At 47.3% G+C, this 18,224-nt stretch overlaps 8 protein-coding genes across 8 annotated transcripts; 6 read left to right on the top strand and 2 right to left on the bottom strand.

Moving 5' to 3' along the window:
• Window positions 1–76: 76 nt before the first annotated feature.
• CNBK3030 (hypothetical protein) lies at window positions 77–511 on the top strand (the record flags this gene model as incomplete). The annotated part of the gene is made up of 3 exons (XM_767506.1): window positions 77–135; window positions 190–281; window positions 381–511. The coding sequence occupies 3 exons, from the start codon at window positions 77–79 to the stop codon at window positions 509–511; spliced, it is 282 nt and encodes a 93-aa protein (XP_772599.1).
• A 400-nt stretch (window positions 512–911) lies between these two features.
• Window positions 912–5,047, top strand: CNBK3020 (hypothetical protein; the record flags this gene model as incomplete). The annotated part of the gene is made up of 6 exons (XM_767505.1): window positions 912–1,169; window positions 1,251–1,374; window positions 1,443–1,820; window positions 1,892–2,138; window positions 2,199–4,273; window positions 4,326–5,047. The coding sequence occupies 6 exons, from the start codon at window positions 912–914 to the stop codon at window positions 5,045–5,047; spliced, it is 3,804 nt and encodes a 1,267-aa protein (XP_772598.1).
• A 693-nt stretch (window positions 5,048–5,740) lies between these two features.
• On the bottom strand, window positions 5,741–7,880 carry CNBK3010 (hypothetical protein; the record flags this gene model as incomplete). Its single annotated transcript, XM_767504.1, has 9 exons — window positions 5,741–6,079; window positions 6,144–6,213; window positions 6,253–6,374; window positions 6,429–6,494; window positions 6,546–6,843; window positions 6,891–7,042; window positions 7,110–7,178; window positions 7,226–7,447; window positions 7,500–7,880. The coding sequence occupies 9 exons, from the start codon at window positions 7,878–7,880 to the stop codon at window positions 5,741–5,743; spliced, it is 1,719 nt and encodes a 572-aa protein (XP_772597.1).
• Window positions 7,881–8,433: 553 nt separating this feature from the next.
• Window positions 8,434–10,051, top strand: CNBK3000 (hypothetical protein; the record flags this gene model as incomplete). The annotated part of the gene is made up of 5 exons (XM_767503.1): window positions 8,434–8,845; window positions 8,896–9,361; window positions 9,416–9,738; window positions 9,794–9,891; window positions 9,947–10,051. The coding sequence occupies 5 exons, from the start codon at window positions 8,434–8,436 to the stop codon at window positions 10,049–10,051; spliced, it is 1,404 nt and encodes a 467-aa protein (XP_772596.1).
• A 3,575-nt stretch (window positions 10,052–13,626) lies between these two features.
• Window positions 13,627–14,098, top strand: CNBK2990 (hypothetical protein; the record flags this gene model as incomplete). Its single annotated transcript, XM_767502.1, has 2 exons — window positions 13,627–13,896; window positions 13,958–14,098. The coding sequence occupies 2 exons, from the start codon at window positions 13,627–13,629 to the stop codon at window positions 14,096–14,098; spliced, it is 411 nt and encodes a 136-aa protein (XP_772595.1).
• Window positions 14,099–14,316: 218 nt separating this feature from the next.
• CNBK2980 (hypothetical protein) lies at window positions 14,317–15,328 on the bottom strand (the record flags this gene model as incomplete). The annotated part of the gene is made up of 6 exons (XM_767501.1): window positions 14,317–14,421; window positions 14,475–14,846; window positions 14,909–15,038; window positions 15,093–15,136; window positions 15,185–15,236; window positions 15,300–15,328. The coding sequence occupies 6 exons, from the start codon at window positions 15,326–15,328 to the stop codon at window positions 14,317–14,319; spliced, it is 732 nt and encodes a 243-aa protein (XP_772594.1).
• Window positions 15,329–15,563: 235 nt separating this feature from the next.
• Window positions 15,564–16,238, top strand: CNBK2970 (hypothetical protein; the record flags this gene model as incomplete). Its single annotated transcript, XM_767500.1, has 4 exons — window positions 15,564–15,595; window positions 15,646–15,817; window positions 15,879–15,985; window positions 16,046–16,238. 4 exons carry the CDS (start codon window positions 15,564–15,566, stop codon window positions 16,236–16,238), a joined length of 504 nt encoding a protein of 167 aa, XP_772593.1.
• A 585-nt stretch (window positions 16,239–16,823) lies between these two features.
• CNBK2960 (hypothetical protein) lies at window positions 16,824–17,568 on the top strand (the record flags this gene model as incomplete). The annotated part of the gene is made up of 6 exons (XM_767499.1): window positions 16,824–16,883; window positions 16,940–17,034; window positions 17,079–17,176; window positions 17,240–17,362; window positions 17,420–17,475; window positions 17,545–17,568. 6 exons carry the CDS (start codon window positions 16,824–16,826, stop codon window positions 17,566–17,568), a joined length of 456 nt encoding a protein of 151 aa, XP_772592.1.
• Between the last annotated feature and the right edge of the window lie 656 nt (window positions 17,569–18,224).

Raw genomic sequence — 18,224 nt, 5'->3', positions numbered from 1 at the left:
GATGACTACCACGGCATCAATTCAGTCGTCACTTTATATTTTATACCACATCAAACACTTGTACACTACACGCACAATGTCCAACAGGGTATCTACCGGCAAGATGGCCATGGCCCCGCAGGAGAGCGTGCAGCCGTGAGTGTGTATACTGTCAGTGCAGCTGCCAGCATAGCTGCTAAGAACCCACAGTGCCGTCCTCTACAAACTCGTCCTCTTTGCTCTATTGATGGCCGTCGTGCCCATAGGAACATACTTTAGTACTCTCAACTATCTCTGGGACGGTGCGTCACGTTGTGGTTTTCCGTCCGGTCTGTGTCAGTGTATACGCCTGGACGCATGCCTCTGTCCGACTGTTGCTCATTCTCTTTCACGCTACGTAGGCTCCACAACGTTTGCTGCCATCTCAGCCATCGCTGCTGCCAATCTCATCCTCGTTGGATACGTTGTTGTTGCCTTTAGAGAAGATGCGGCATCTAGAACGGGGCCGTTACCGGAGAAGAAGACTTCATAGCAAGCTCATAGACCGTGTTGACGGTGTGGGCGGGAGTGGATATGCCCTGGATATATACATAAGCAACCTCTGTATGCATATAGACATGAATCACATTCTCGAGTCGAGTAGACATGAACAACAGTCTCGAGTCGAGGTGTGAACATGCGTTGATACAGAGCGTGGTTGTATACAATGCTCTGTCATTCCTTGCGTGGCCATCCGCGGTTGTGTATCTTCAAGATAAAGAATTATCTCTTCATTTCACCATCTTTTTTTTCCGCCTTTCCGCCATCTTTACGCAACAACACCAAAATATCCCAAGCATATCCGCCACTTTGCCATCTCCCGAAAAAGGGGGACACTCTCGCCTTCCGCCAAACGCCAGTCAAATTTCATCTCCCCTCCACTCGCGAAAACAATGCCCACTTCCAAGTCCTCAATCGATCATAGGGACGTCTACTATCGCAAGGGCAAATCCGCAGGCTACCGTGCCCGCTCAGCATACAAGCTCCTGCATCTCGACGAGGAATTCGACCTTTTCACCAATGTCCACACCGCGGTCGACCTCTGTGCCGCTCCTGGGAGTTGGAGCCAGGTTCTGGGGCAAAAGCTGAAACCGAAGAGTAAACAAGGCGGTGAGGGAACCCGAGTCGTCTCTTGTGATCTACAACCTATGGTATGTCCCCATGTCCTATGTTTTCACGATCCTATGTCTCCATCGTCATGAAAGTGCTGATCAGAGGGCATGGGGTCGCAGGCGCCTTTACCAAATATCACGACGCTACAAACCGATATCACTCTTCCCTCCACCATTCCGCTCGTGCTGGATGCTCTCGGTGGACGAAAGGCTGACCTCGTCGTATGCGACGGTGCTCCTGACGGTAAGTCCTTTCATTTCTCCTCTTCTGTCAGCCTTTGTTAACCCAAGCATACTTCCGTCGCCACGCAGTGACGGGTGTCCACGATCTCGACGCCTACCTCCACTCCCAACTTCTCCTCGCCGCGCTCACGCTGTCGTTAACGCTCATGGCACCCGGCGCGACCCTGATTTTCAAGATCTTTCTCTCTCCGCTTGATCCCCGGGCAGAGTTTTTGGCTTCGCAGTTGAGGTGTTTCTTCTCCAGTCCGCTTCCCGAAGATAAAGAGAAGGAGGACGAATTTGGACAGTATGCGGAGTTTGAGGAGGAGGGGGAATATGCGGAAGAGGCAGGACAGGACAAAGGAGATGAGAAGAAGAGGAATGTGGGAACAAAAGGGTATGATCCACAAGGACGGCGAGGTGGGGTGTGGGTTAGGAAACCGAGAAGTAGCCGTCAAGGTAGTGCCGGTACGTCTACCTCTTCACGCTCTTCTTTTTCCTTCTTTTTTTTCTGGCTCTTACCTGACGTGAGGACTCAGAGGCTTTCATCGTCTGCCGCAACTTTTCACCCTCCTCCCTCCCCCTCCCGCCGACATTCTCCCCCTCGGCTCTTGACAAACTCCGGACCACCACAGGAACCCTCACTCTCGATTCCCTCTCCTCTCTCGTCCCCCAAGACGAAAGCAAAGGTGAAGAGATTCAGGGTTTCAAAGGAAGTGAAGAGCAAGTGAAGCAGCAATGGCACAGATGGGAGATGATCAAGGGGTATGTGGGCGGTGGGGATTTGTAAGTTATTATGCACAAATCGTACAATCTGTCAAGGCAGGAAGAAAAAAAAATGTTAAGTACAGACTTTAGGTCATCATCATCTTTCATTCCCTCCCTTTATCCACTCTTACCACCATCACTACCAGCACAGAGTCCAAAAATGACATTATCATCCCCTCCCAAACTCCATCTCCCAATGCCAACCACCCCACCAAACCTGGTACACCATATCCTGAAAACTCCCGAAATCATCTCCCCACATTCATCCACTGCAAGTCCCAAGGCGCTACAGCCCCAACCGACGCCTGTCGACGAGCCGCCAGAATATTTTTCTCCCAAGCGTGCACATATCCAGGCTCTTTTCTTGTCGCCTACGAAAATGAAAGAACACCGACAAGGACAAGGACAAGGACAAGGACAAGGGCAAGGGCAAGATGGTGGAGGCACTTCGAGACAAAGTTCGTTGGATTCGTTGACACCTAATCCATCGCCTGTTGGGGACGTCGATTCAACCCGACCTTGGACTTCTTCATCGCCTCCATCTTCTTCCATGTCCGCGTCCCCGCCCACGCCTGTGCCGCCAACAATAACAGCACCGCCCCAAGAAAAGACTTCTTTGAGCATTCCTTTGCTGTTACATTCAGCGTCCACCTCCAGTGCTGTTTCTGATGGCGGCTACGGCATCCACGGTGTCCACGGCGTTCACAGCGTCCACAGCGTCCACAGCAGTCGCCCCCAAACCCCTGCTACTCTTGGCGTCATCACCCCAGCCCTAGCGTCACCGGCGCTAAGCTCGAGTAGCAAGACGGATTTATTCTTCTCTGCTTCCTCTGCAGAATTACCTACGCCTCCCCGTGCGTTATCTCCAGCATCTGCTTTGGACAAGGGACCTTTTTCTTCTTCTTCTGCTGCTTCTTCGGGTTTGGATGTGAGTGGTAATGAGAGAGCTCAATCGACAACGATGCCTTCTTCTAGCTTCCCCTCCACGGCCACGTCCGGGGCCGCAAGTTGGAGCGGAAGTGGGATATCCACTGTAAAACTGAGGTTACCCACAAGGAAAGAGAGGTTTCGAGAGACAGTCATCCCGGCCGAAATGAAGGATGAGATGGATATAGATAGAAGTAGGGAAGGATGGGGTGCACCGTTCGGAATGGGATTGGGAGCTGGGTTCGAAGAGATTAGTACATCTCGGCTGAGGAGTTTATCAAATCCTATCGCTCCCCCGCCGGCGCATACTGTCCCTCCAGCACCACCCGCGCCTCTACCTGCACCTCTGCCTTCGTCATTCACAACGCAGAATAGCAGTAATGACGGGGATAGTCGACCGGAATTTGCTCGACAGAGTTCTTTGACGCCGACAGTGGTATCGCCTCAAACACCCAGGGCTGGTTTCTTTCCCCTCAATAATGCCCGTACCAAAGCCAATGCGGTGCCGTCTGTTCCATTCCATCCTTCCCCTTCTGCGGGGGGATATACACCTCCACCTTGGAAATTGAGACGTAAAGAATCTCAACAGCTGGAAAGGGAACACCGTCAAGCAGGGGTGGATGAGAGTGTGAAAGCTGGGGATGTGATCGAACCTTGTTTTCCAAATACGAATGCGGATAATAATGGTGAACACGAAAAGGAAAAGCGTAAAGAAAGAGTCATCGGAGGGTGGAGGTTGGTCAAGAAGATGGGAGAAGGAGCTTTCTCAGCAGTTTGGTCGGCCGTGCCTGCTGGTTCAACACCCTTATCTTCCACACCCACCCACGCGCCCACCGCTACCAGCCTCCTCGTCGCACTCAAACTCTTGACCCACCCGTTGCCTGATCATCGAACACGTATCGCCTTTCTCCGAGAAGCTTCCGTCTTGCGACACATCTCACACCCTTCTATCGTGGGGTACATTGATGATTTCTCAACGGAAAGACATGATGTTTTGGTGTTGGAAGCGGCTGGGGGAGGGGAATTGTTCGAGTTGATGAGTGAGGAGGAGAATAGGCGGCGGATGATCTTGCCTGCGCCTGCGCCGGTAGCTGGTTCAGAAGAGAGTGAAATGGGCTGGGATAAGGATGGTGAAGGTTTTGTGAGGAGGGTGTTTAGTGAGCTCGTCAAGGCTGTGGGGTGGTTACATGAGGTTGGTGTAGTACATCGCGACATCAAGTTGGAGAGTAGGTACCATTTACATACCTCCATGTTCGAAAAGCTAATGGCTTCGGTTAGACATATTGTTCACCACCAACCCTTTCATCCTCCCACCTACAAGCACATCCTCCATCCCACTTCACCTCCTCCCTCCACCTGGCCAACCACTCATCAAACTGACCGACTTTGGTCTCTCACGGTTCATTTCCCCCGCTTCACCTCTTCTCTACACACGATGCGGTTCCGAAAGCTTTGCAGCGCCAGAGATCATCATGGGTAAACCATACGATGGCCGAGAGACAGATGCCTGGGCATTGGGTGTGGTACTCTATGGCTTGATCATCGGTGAACTGCCATTTGATCGGGAGGAAAGCATTAAGTTGCCGGACGGGATAGCGACTCCCGGAGGGGGAAATAGTGAAAGAGTAAGAGGGAGGAAGAAGATGCACCGGATCGCCAAAGGGGAATATACCTGGCCATCACCCGAACCTGCACTCTCTCAAGATATCCCAGGTGCCTATGTGCCGGGTACAGCGACTCCATCAGCGCGAGCAGTGATTTCCTCACTTCTTGAGCGTAGCCCTTCAAAGAGAGCGAAACCAAGTGATCTGTGGGAGTATGAATGGATGCTTGGGCCTGGGGGCGTTCCGCGACCTGTGGAAGGGGCGGGAACGCCACAGCAAGAGGGAGTGGGAAAAGATAAGGGAAGGGAGGCGTCTGGAAGAGGGAGAAGGAGGGTGTTGGATGGATTTTTAGTGGAAGAAGAGAGAATTGAAGATGTCGCAATGACAGAACATTGAAGAGGGTAAAAGGACACTTATCTTGTTGCAATGGCGTGAATCTTGTGTTTAGTTTCATCTTGTCTTGGGTTAGCGTACCCTTAATGTCTTTGGGTCTATAGTCAATCTCATATATTACCACTGTTTTGCGATCTTTGTTAGCACTAATATCGGCGTCGTATGCAAGCACAAATAATTGGTCAGGGAGGGCGAGAGATAGAGATGTGCTCTTAAACAATCTCCCATAAATCTCGGCCGCATCTTGATCGATGTCAACTCTGCGAGCTAATTCGTGATAGCTTGTTAATGGCCCCAGATAGAAATATATGGAGTGCGAATTTATCTCTAGTTCAGTTGTTGCAGGCGCCCACCCTTGCAATGTATAATAGTCTTTTGAAGGATGTCTTATAGATTGACCATAGCAAGCCACAGCTCCCACAGCGTTCGCAATGTTCTGAATAGACCTCTCCGAATGTATCCTATCCTGACTCCTGTTGTGTTTCGAACGCTTCATATAAGCTGCTGGTTTTGTCAAGGCTTGAATCTTTATGTGACTTAGGAAGCGAAGGATGAGCAGGAAAACGCTGTGTCAGGGACCAACCTGTAGTATCATAAAGAAAGAGTGAAGACAGTACGCAAGGAAGACAAGTATATGTCGCTTTTGCAAGTTTCCATACCTAAAAGGAGACAGGTCCTACAGCGAAACATAGGGCCTCAAATCCACTCCACCGGTCTCTCTCCAGCTTTTGGGCCCTTGACTCCACTTCCAGTACCCCCGACTTTTGCACTTCTCGTCCCAAACTGCATCGCCCTCTTTACTCTCGCTCCAGTCTTGCTCATCCCTACTCTTTCCACCGCTAATCGCAATAACCGTTTATCTCCTTGACCCGGTGGAAGGCGGGGATCACACTTGAGCCAGATAGGTAAGGAAGAGAGGTAGGCGATGAAAGAGAGGGAGAGGTAGGGATATCGTGCGTCCCGGGCATGTGAAGAAATGAGGCGGTCATCCCGAGATAAATTGCGTGTAGGTAAACGGTTGAGATCCATTTGGGTCTATTATATGTATTTTGTTAGTCAATTCTTCTTTCTTCGCGTGCGGGAGAAAGTAGATACGCACTTCTTCGATGAGGCCCTGCCATCCGGCTTGGTTGAAAGCATGTCGATGCCGTGAATAACCTCCCAGTTGCCTATACATGTCAGCTTGTCCCATTTCGATGTAGACTTACTCGTCTGCGCCCAGACCGGAGATGTAAACTTTTGCCTTCACCTGATACGGTCTTTTGTTCCCATCTTCGTCTACGACTGATCCCTTGCCGAGCGATGCAAAGTAAAGTGGATAGGCTAGGGACTTGAATTTTGGTCAGCGATGTTTGTGGAATGCAATAGGACTGAGACAACATACCAAATCCATCTCCGTCACTGATGGATACATGAGCTCCACCACCCTCGCTCTATGCTCTCTAGCCTCCTGTACGGAGCGTCAACATCAACTTGATCTTGTCATTTAATCCAAACCCACTTCATAAGGTACATTCACTTCCACAAATCTCCATTCTCTCTCCTTGCAAACGTTCCTCAACTCTTCGACAGCTTCCAAGCCCGACAGCCGATCAGGTACAGCATAAACATCTCCTTCCACTCCTGGCGTTTTGTGCTTGCCTTTCCCTTTTCCGTTGGCAAGTTGAGGTCTGGGGGAAGGAGCGAAGGATACGTTAATGAGGTCGATTGGATCTGATAATGGTAGGCACTGATGGAGAAGATAGGCGAGGAATGTACAGTCAATCCCCCCTGAGAAAAGTACAGCTACCTTGGCTTCCCTATATCAACCATCAACTTTTATACGAGCCGAAGAAAATACACTCACCCAGGTGCCAAGTCTGGTATGTTCTCTACTCGACGTCGCACGCTAGCTTGCAGATGGTCGACAAACGAGATGACGGCGGCGTTGTGGATGGCTGGGCTATCTTCTGTGAGGCCTGAAGGGGGAAGGACGGTGTTAATTGGTGCAACCCTAGTCTGACGACACGAGTTAGTCTTACAGCCAGGCGCCAAACCTCGAAACAGAGCAATAGATGACACTCACCCACGGTGTAGACGAGCTTTCAGGAAGGTCAAAGTTATTGGTCATGATGAGAGCATTACATAGGTCCACCTATATATCGGTTAGCTGAGATGAAGAAGTCTGAAAGATGTACTGACTGTCCCATCCTCGAGGACTTGAACTTGATCAAATCGAATGATACCTCCTTCACCACCCAGCAAAGCTCGCATCTCTAGCCCAGCCTCACGCACCAGCCCGCAGCAGCAAGAGCTGAGTATGAACATGTTGGATACGGTGCCATTGCCGGATATTTGGGGATATACGAGCAGTGAGCGACGCGACAAGGGATCTAGTTGGTAGTAGAGTGTAGAAGATATCAACTAAAAGCAAGTCAGTCGCCTAGTAGTAAGGAATTAGATGCGAGATACTCACGTCTAGGTAAATGCAAGCAAACGGCCCTTCAATATCCTTCAGGACACTTTGGAACTCAGCCCCCTCTTCCAGTTTCTCAAATATCTTGCGGGTATCGTTCGCATCCTTTTCCACCTGTAATCCCTCAAACACCTGTCCATTCCATCCCAAAACTCCTCTTTTTCCAACCAGTGGCTGAGCCGTCAGTTCTCCTCGAAGTCCAAGGACGCTCGCACTCAGGGTAATTTCTATTTCCGCACCAGACTTGCCCTTCACAATGTGGGTATATGACCCCTGTGTATCCGGCCCTCGGCATGTGATTGTGGATTGAAAGGCGTCGAGCAGAGATGCTCTGGGATAGCCGGTAGAAAGGGATCTGATGGAGAGTGTGAGACCACACATAATATCCTGGATTGAGCTTGGGTACGTTCAAAAACCACAATCGTCCATAAGAACTTGGTGATCGAGCGTCAAAATCTGGCGTATTTGTTACGAAAGTTTGTTCGCACTCTTGACAGGCGAAGTTGCTGTAGTTTTTGTTACATGGCGGCTCCCCCTCTCAAAAAACAATGGGATGAAGCCCTGTAACTAGCAGATGTCAAGCTACCAGACTGGCACCCCATCCTGTTCGCTTTGAGTACCACGCATGCTGAAGAGCGCGTGGTTACTAAATACCATGGTGGGAGTCTACATACTTCCATAGTTATTTACCCTTTTTACGCTTTATTAACTTTTTGCTTTGTTGTTGCTGCTGCACGTGTACTGACGTGGATTAAAAAGCGATGACGTGGGGACTCCTGCTCGTCGTCGTCGTCGTCATGGCGGCGGCAATGGCATTCGTTCGCCTTCGTTTCAGTTTCTCTGCACATTTCAGTCGACTTTCTTCGGTTGCTATTTATCCCAATTCATCGACTTTCCTTTCCCCGCATACTGAGGGGATATGCCTTAGTACGACATGTCAAATTCATCCTCTGTTAGAAATCCTCTTCAGCGCGCCCATGCTCTCTCAGCCCAAGCATCTAGCCTTTTGGATTCCGATCAGCCGTCGGCCCAAGCAATGAGCCAGGCCCTACAGGCTTACAGAGAAGCAGCCAGTCTATTTGAAGCTTCTGCTGGTGATTTGGATGTCGATGAGAGCACGAAGGTGACTTTGAAGTTGTTGACAACGCAGCATCGCAAACTGGCAAGGGACCTCGAGCGGAGGATTAGTATTGCTGCCAAAGGGAAAATGGCCACTCCTGTGAATACGCGACTTGCTGGAATGCCCCCAAACCGGAGATATTTCTCTGAAGGTTCACCTGCCAGAGGCTATCTCCCTGATAACAAACAGGTCGCGGGCGGAATGACACCTCTGCGGGTTGACTCGAGTAGGTTTTCCGTGCCTTCCTCTCATGGACCAAGCTCATAAGGCTTTAAGCCGCGCAGCACTTATCACATACTCAAGAGGTACCACCATTCGCATATAGGCCTCCTCCAAATCCGTCCGGTTCTCAGCCAAATTCTGCTTCCATCTTCTCGCCATCCGATGCTCCGTCACCTTTACAATCCTCTTCGTCATCTTCTGAAGCGCCTGAGGAGTCTTACGTGCATTTCGGCGCTCCCCCGGATATAACCGACCCATTCAATCGCTTTTGGGCCATGCTGGATAATATGCTGGAAGATATATCTAACCCCATTGCTTTTGCCAGTGCACCTCTTGATACACTAGGTCCAACCATTCCACAACCGAAAAAGTCACAGGAGAAACGCAATAGCAAGAGTGGTAAAGAAGAAAAGAGAAAGGAAGAGTCACCATCACCTACTGATTCCTTTTATTTGGTTCATCCAAAGGGCAAGATGACACCCGAAGGATCCGAGGATGGGGATAAACCTCGCGGTAACCCGTGCGTTAATATCGATGTACAAGTCCATCAAATAGTGCTGACATACCGTTGTAGAGCCCCTTTAGCCAAAACGCCAGAGGAATTGGCCCTGGAAAATACATCTTTACGGCATTCCCTCGACACCCTTGCTTCACACACTCAATCTCTAGAACAGACAAACCGCCTTCTCAAAATCCAGTTAGAAGAGCGGGATAAGAAGTTTTTGGCAGCCATGGCAGGTGTAAAGAAGGAAGCTGCTCGGGCCAAACAAGGACAAGAGCTGTGGCGCAGTCAAGTCATGGCTGGATCTATCATACCGGTTAGAGCGCCGAGGGTGGACGGAAGTCCGATTAACAGTGTTCCTGGGTTGAAGGATGGGCCAGGATCGGATAGCACGGGTCAGTTCCTTACACATCATTCAAAGCGACAGAATGTCCTGACATATCGCTGCAGCCTTGCGCAAGAGGATCAAAGAATTGGAGGAGGAAGTGAAGGCCCTGAAGCTCGAATCAGAGAAGCAGAAAAACCACATTGAAAAGTACAAAGGAAAGGTGGGTCCGATTTGTCTAAACTCTGGAGCGCGACAGGAAGTTGATATGGTCTTAGTTCGAAAAGCTGAAAGCAAATGCGCGAGCCAAGAAGGAAGCTAAATTAGCTGCAGCTGCCGCTGAAGCCACCGCGCAAGGACAGAATTCTTCTACCCCGACATAAAGCTGAACGTCTTAGACAACTGCAGCATCGTATGATTATCAGCCATCTCATCTTGTAATACGGAATTGTGTTTTCTCTGTCATAGAACCAGTGATGTTGTACTATCTTTACAGGAAATGTTATATCGTTTCCCTGTTTTTCTCTCTAGCACAATGATTCAAGCTTCGCTCCTGTCGAAGTTCCCTTTGCTGCGGCCTCTTCAGATCCCATCGTACCAGCAAACGATGAGGACTTCAGCCCTTCAAGAGTGAAGCATGGCCAATAATCTTCAGTATCCTTTCACACCATCTGTCATCATTATAACCTCGTCACTTTTGGTACTAATATCGCAGTTTTCATATAGGTTGTCGTCTTGATCAATCGAAACATTCCACAAGCTTTGGGAAACCTTGTCAAAATAGATAATGATGCTGCTTCTCTGAGATTGACTTGCAGGTAAAGGAATTATTTTCCATGTCACTAGTCCTTTTGAGGGCCTTCTATCTGAGTATCAAGGGCACTTTCGATTTCACCAAGTTTCCTGAATATATACAGTACTATAACGCAATGTGGGAAAATTTGTCCATCCTTTCCTGAGAGAGGGAAATTAACTCCAAGATGACAAAAAAAGAGAGTCCTGTCCTCTAAATGAATAGCACTTAATGGCACTTCATAGCCATGTGCGATTGTAGGTTTTGTTTTGGTAGATGAAAAACCACCCAGGTATGTTCCAGTAATAAATCAAGGCCGTGGTATTGGCTCACAAGCGGAATTATGATGTATAATATATAGAAAAAACAAGCTTTGACGGTCAAACAATTAAGTACATTCACATGTAACCATTGATCGAAAAGATGGCAAGATAAAATGGAAGGCCATCATGAGCAGCCATTAACGAAAAGCCATTCTTACACCAGATAAAAGTGTTGAAGCCTTTTAATTATCTCCAAGCAGGTGTTAGGTAATCTGTGCAGAAAATGTGGATTTTTAGTTCAAAGAGTCTGGGTATTTATTAACCATAAAAGAGAAAACCGACCTAGTTCATCTTTATCCTCCTCATACCTCCTTCTCCTCCTCCGTCTCCAGAACCAGAGCCCAGCTATAGTAATGATCACGATAAACGCTATCACAATCACAGTAACAGAAACAGCTACTGTTGTCATTCTGTATCACATGTATGTTAGTTCGATTGCCTAATACTTCAAGGAAGTTGATGATTTACTTGTGTGTGGTTGGATCATTATCATTTTCAGCTGAAGCAACTGCACTGCTATCCGTTTCGGAACTGATAGCAGCTGTGGAAGGTGTACCCGCAGACTGAGGGTCGAAAGACTGGGTCAACGCGATTGACTGGTAGGATTTTGAAGTCGATGTATTTCCAGGGGACGACTTTGCGGTTGGCGACTGATCCCCATTCACTGTCGTAGAAAAGGCCGTTGAAGCAGGAAAATCGGATGATGAAGGCGGAGATGACGATGATGATGGCGTCTCTTGTGCAATGGAGGAGGAATCCGTTGAGGTTGGAGCAACGGATGACGTTAGTATAGAAATAGATAATGGGATAGATGAGGATGTCGAGGGTGCTGACGATGATGCGATCAAGCTGGATGAGGCGACAGTTAACGTAGTAGAAGTCGTCGTTGCAATTGCACTAGATCCCGTTGAGGCAGCATTTGTCCTATTGGGGTGATGAGTGAACAGAAACAAAGCAGTGCTTTTATGAAGCAAGCGTAACTTACAATGAACCTGTGACCGCAACGTAATCGACATCTAACCAGATATAATTCGGATACTCATCCGTATTCCGAGCGTTTTCATTGCTGACTTTTAATGTATGATCGCCTTCTTCTAGCCCGCTTGTTGCAAATAAAACTTGCTGGAACGTTGATTTTTCAGAGTATCCCGAGTAGTATTGTGTATCTCCTGAGTCCACTGATATTCCATAAATGCCCTATATGATAGCTTGTCAACTGGGATGTTGGAATAAAGGAAAGTTATTTGACAAAAAAACTGACATGACTGACAATTTGTTTGTTAGCTAGTATGTGAGGAGATAGATACCAGAGCTTACTTATTTCGTCTGGCTCCGTAAAGAGTAATATCCGTCCCATGCCAGGCAATAATTGCGTAATCTCCCTGTCATGTATCATTAGCAAACACTTAAGAAGGGGATGAGACCACGTGCATTGTTCGTAGATGAATGGCTGGTTAAAAGTTAGTGATTGAGCGCATTACTAGTCTGTAAGACCCACAAAGTCTACATCACAGAAAGCAAGATCAGCCTGGTATTTGAACATAAGGTTACACCGCACTCACACCATCATAATATTCGTCCGCCATAGGGTCGACTTAGTGTGGTACAGTCAGCGGCTAAAGCAGCCGAAGTCATCATGATCAATTACCTACCAGTGTGATTGGCCGACCTAAAGAGGCATATCAGATATAACACCAGTACATCACACAGCTCATTTACCATGTGGTCCCAAACCATCCAAAGTTCGCATTAGTATCGTCGATGGAAGTAGACATGTTCCTCGAGCTGTATCGAGTAATTTCTAACCTGGCAAAATTAGTAGCGGCGTTGCGTTCAAAAAATGGGGATGGATAGTTATAAGGTGTATAATAGGAATCAAGGCATCAAAGATCATCCTCCTGGTGGAGATAATTGATGTGAAAGAGAGGAAGACGGTACCCAAAACGGCATCCTACTGCCAAATGCCGCTCCTGGCCATACAGTCCGCTTCGGCTTCGGCTCCTTTGATGTAGCTCGTCAAAGGAAGGTGTATGTGTTCATTTTCCCGCAAAAGGATGTAACTCAAAGTGATTATTCTGCAGCAAACATCTCAAAGTCAACTTTGAGCTCTGCCTTTCGAAAAGGCAATCAATTGGGGGCAGAGAAGGATGGCCAGCTAATGGAGAGGAGGAGAAGTGCATATGAGACCAAACGCCTAGTGGTTGGAAAACGCCTATGATGGTTGTGTTGGTACAGGACTTTGGGCTTCCAAAGGCTTTGAGGGCTATGTAGATGTGGAACAATCAGCAATCAATCATTCCGTTACCAAAGCTCACAGTAACTTCGTTTCTAAGATGACATACCTCGGGAGGTCCTCCAAAGTACTGGTGGCGATGATACAATTAATATTCAATTAAAAATCGTAACAAGATAGTTGACATACCCCTCGTGCTCTTAAAGCTCGGTATCCAATACCGTGTGCTGTAAGGACTCCTCCATATATCTGTTGAAGAAAGAAATGAGCTCGGAAGATACACAAAATTACGGGAGTATAAGGCTTCGGCGTACTGTGAGACCGATGGAAGTGAGGACAATTGTTCGCTGAGCGATGTCTGCGATGGAGATGGCCATGATGAAAATGGGATGAGGTATAGGATATAAAGAAAAGTGAGAGACAGTGAGCTTACAAACAAGTGGGATTTGTGCAAAGTAAAATGGAATGAGTGGTGGAGGACCGAATTATTTGTTCGTTCGCAGTGCGCAACTCACGCACATATCAAATTTCTTGTTTTCACCTCTATCCTCGTATCCGTCTACTTTTTACAACGACTCTTCTAAAACAACATATCGGGAACAACCCAATATGTCATCTCCCATCGCAAACCGCGTCTCCCAGCTTAAATCCATCGCTAGATCCTTCCCTCGCTCTCCGCTCTCCGAACCCACCCAAATTTCGGAAGCCTGGATATCAATCCTCGACCGTACACTCGCGTCCGATGCCGCTTCTACTTCTTTTCAAGCAAACTCTAGTCAAGCAACTCTTGGAGCATTGCGGGAAGCGGGACAACAGCAGCGTTTAATGCAGTTCAAGGCCGCTGTGGAACGGCTGAAGGCTGGAAATGCCATGCGAGACGTATGTCTAATGAATGTCTTTCATCCATGATAGCAATGCTGATTCGAATGTGTATGCATAGTATCCCCTATCGAAATCTCTCCTTACTCCTCCCAACGATGAACTGTTTTACACACGAGCGAGAAACGCCATTCACAACGCAGAGCAGGGTATTCGAAGGCCGTGGTGGAAGGTTTTCTTCAACGTGAAGGGTGCGGAATAAATATTTTGTACTTCGGATAAACCTGTATTGTATTACCATTGCATTATCGAAGCTGGATGAAGGTCAAAATCAGTTAAAAAAGCAAAATTTCGGCAGAGTGTGGACCATCTTTTGATATACAGTGTGTATTGTGGACGGCGTCACACAGGATAAACTAATTACAGGGGTATACATTATTTTTGACTGATGCGATACATGTTTGATCGGCTCAAGACAATCTAGTTTCCAACGCTTCCCATGGACTCTACTCTTCCCTTCCCTTTGGCTTCGTTGTTGACCAAATCTGTCAGTGTCCTAAAGGTGCTAGGGTTGATTTGTACAATCTAAGATTTAATTAGTTAGTTCACGTTCTGAACCGTAGGTAAGAGCCACCTACCGCTTCCCACTCCATACCCATATCCTCCTCCTCAACCTCGTCACATTCGGCGACAATCTTGTCCTTGCATCTCTTGGCATCCTTTCCAGGCATAGTTATCCGTACTCTCATCCTCACTCTTCGAACCGGTAAGACATCCCCTTCAGCGAGTTTCTTGATCAATTCCAGAGCTTGAGCTTTCGCAGGTCTGTCGGCTCGGACGCTGAATCCTACTTCTGCCATAGCTTTCTCAACCATACCAACAGTGTGTTTTCGAGAGGTGTTGGGATCGACAGTCATTTCAGAAACGATGGTTGCAATTTCACGGGAGAGGGATGAGAGGTGTTGTGTCCTCTCGAGATTGTTGATTTGTAGTTCACCTTTTTTCAAGATCTATGTTGTGCTTTAGCCAATCGTCACGGCAGAATTCGTTCTAGTTTTCATCGATTACGCACTTCTTCAATCACTTTATTCAAATCATCCGTGCCAAAACATTTGGACCAGTCTTCCTTCTTGGCAACTAAACCTTTGGGAACATTGGTAAAAACCTGTTCAATTTGAAGGACCTCGGAAAGATCATTCTCGCTGTTGTAGGGTCAGACATCAAGATGATGATAAGGCGGGCTCCTTGGTGCTTACACTCCAGATCGGAATTCCGAGACTTTATTTTGATAGCAAGCGATCTACTGACTGATCAAAGATGTTTACAATTCTTAGACTGCAGGACTCACCTCGAATCTCTTACCACCTTTCTTCATACGCACAATGCTGACGTTTGTAAGCCTATAAAGACATATCAGCGATCTTGCTGGGATGACTGGTTCCAGTGTTCTATATCTCACATACTTGATCTGGGTTCCGGGCTGGCGTAGCATACTGGCTTGCCTACTATAAAGGAGAGATGTATACGCAAAGAAAATGAGGAGATGGTCAGAAAGTGTAAAGAGTTTTCAGGTCTGGCGTTGTTGAAGGCAGCGGCTCCAAAATGGAGGCAGAAAACATCAAAGGGTGGACCGACGTCAGCGCGCCGAACGCCCGAGAATGACGGCGACAATATAGAAAAACCATTTTGACTCCAATCTTCTACCCAACATATTATGCTTGTACAACATGAAGGTATTCGAGAATGACCTTGTATATAAGTGAGTAAATCCATTGCTTTCCTGTGCTGTATCTAGCTGATATTCGGTAGTTACCCGGCAAGCCATACGCTCAATTTGCTTCATCGAAAGTACCCAAATCCGTTCGCGACCCATGTCTACTCGGTCGACACGATGGAGCGGTCAATAGATGCAGAGACAGGAATATTGAGGTCAGAAAGACTAATAGGAGTTCAGCAAGGAGCACCAAAATGGGTTACCAAGGTGGGCTGTTGGAAATCGCTCGCCATGGTTGTGACTGATGTTGTCGTAATTGTCTCTGTAGCTGTTCCATCTCCCTCCAATAGCATATGTGCGAGAGGTTGTATTCATAGACCCATCAGAAACTTCAGCCACAAGCATGTCGGTAAATTTGAACCTTGCTCAGTACATGTGCGTTGGCTTCAATCTGCTACAGCTCATACGCGTCATGCTCACGCAGTTATCGTTCAGTTCATGCCTAGAGCATATTACTTATACACCACGGCCCGATAATACAACACTTTTCCGACAAAGAGCAATGCTCGTTTCAGGATTCCCGACAAAGCTTATTGCTAGGAGAATAGAACAGGCAAGCTACGACAGATTTAAAAGTAACGCTGGGATAGGCAAGCAGGGCTTTGATTGGGTCCTTGCTGGAAACTGAAATGCGACTGAGACCCCTTGGGCCCGTGATTTCCCAGCCTAAAGGCTGTGATGGTGTTTTGATCTGTCTATCAACTAGATGGATGTTGGCTTCGAGCGTTGTAAGGGATTGTAAGGGATACTAAATGAAGATACATATGTTACCATATGCACTGTACTGTTCTGTTTTACGTTTATGTGCACTTCACAGTGGGGTTATCTGCCCTTGTGTGCTGGGCCGAAGCTATAAGAACAAGCTTTTTGATGTTACAACTGCTGTCTAGCGCCTGTAACATCTGACTTCAACTTCACCTGCGAACGATACAAGTCTTTTATATTGCTGTTTATATCGCTGTTCTTACCGCTGTTTATAGAGCTGGCGGGAGCAAATGGGCTCACTTTTGAGGAAAGTGTCGTCACCAGTTGTGACGTGTCCTGCTTGTGCCTGGTGAGTGCACATGATGCAAGGGCCTCCGCTAAAGCCCAATTGTCAACATCAACAACAATCAATCATCCAAATCCTTTTAGACCTTCGTCCATAAATTATCCCGGCGCCTATTGACGGATCTTGAACTAGTAATCAAAATCATTGATCTCAAGCTCAAAAATGGACAAAGAAGCTACCCCCAAACCAACTGCTCATGATTACCGTGGAGCCTGTGTTGAGGTGCGCATGTGCGATCTTCCCATGCGCCCCTACAATGAGACTGATCTCATATCCAGGACTTGCAGCTTCCACCCGCCTTTTGTCTTCCGGAGGATGCTCCATTGCTCAAAGCCTTAGAAGCAGCGTACGACAGAGAGTTCGATCACCTGCCGTGAGTTGCGTATTCTAAATATAACATCGATTAACCTTGAATAGTATCCTCAATGCCAAGCGACGGCCTATAGGGTACCTTGATATCCCCTCGATTAAAGACCAGTTCAAGAACAACAAAATCGATGCGGATGAGCCTGTGTGTGAGTATAACAGTTAGGACGAAAAGGTCATTGGAATACTGATGAAGTTCCTGGTATGTGTAGCGAGCCGAATGATCCACTTTTCTTTATCCAGCCGATCTCACCCTTATACTGTGATATCACCGTTGACACCTCTGGAAGAGTTGGAAGAATTTTTTAAATCTAGAAAAATTGATTTCGCATTGGGTGAGCTCATTTGAACCATTGCGTAAAGGGCTACAACCTAATTTATGGAGATGACAGTGACAGATACAGAGCGAAACTGGGTATTGGCTGTAGCAACTAAGGATGATTTAGTGGTGGGATGAGACTTTCTTAGGGTGTATTGCCCTCTGATACCTTGATTCGGCTAACAAGAACCTTCGCAGACATTCGCCCAACGAAGAGGTTAATGAATGTTAATGAAGGACAGAAAAAGGAAATACTAATATAGCTAGTTGAAGCATGGAGTATGGAGTGTGTGTATTTGCTGTAACATGTTAGGTATGTTATGATGTATCATAAATGCTCAGAGGTCAATCATCATTGATGGAAGTATCACAGAAGATTATGTGCATGCGAAGTTTGTTCCATAGAGAATCTGTTTGGGTGTGGCCAAAACCACCATTGTTGATGGTTGTATGTATGGTTTATATTATGAACAGCGTAGGCATTCCAGTTAATGGCACTATTGATCAAAGGCAGCTCACATACTCACTTCATCGACAACGAGTATTCCACAACAGGATGGCAAAGATGATGACAGGACATGAAGTAAATTCAGACGGATGTAGCTGGAATTCTCAGGCAGCACGCTGTAATACAAACCCCTTGTGTATATTGTCTGCTACCACCCTAGCAGGCAATTGTGTTGGCTGCAGAGATGACACTCTGTGGATGCGCTCCTCTCCAAAGCGTAGATGGTCATAGTTACTTGGTGTGTTGTGCATGTGTTTGGATGTATGCTGACAGTGCTAGGAACTACTATTACTGCCAACTATCTACAGTCCTTATCCGAGCTGCTATGGCCTAAGGGAGTTAGTAGGATGCTTAATTATAGAGTCGGTCT

Source organism: Cryptococcus neoformans, chromosome 11, assembly GCF_000149385.1.
Source record: "Cryptococcus neoformans var. neoformans B-3501A chromosome 11, whole genome shotgun sequence".
Lineage (NCBI taxonomy): Eukaryota > Fungi > Basidiomycota > Tremellomycetes > Tremellales > Cryptococcaceae > Cryptococcus > Cryptococcus deneoformans.
The sequence above is the reverse complement of the archived record's forward strand: the minus strand, read 5'-3'. Positions and strand labels throughout refer to the sequence as shown.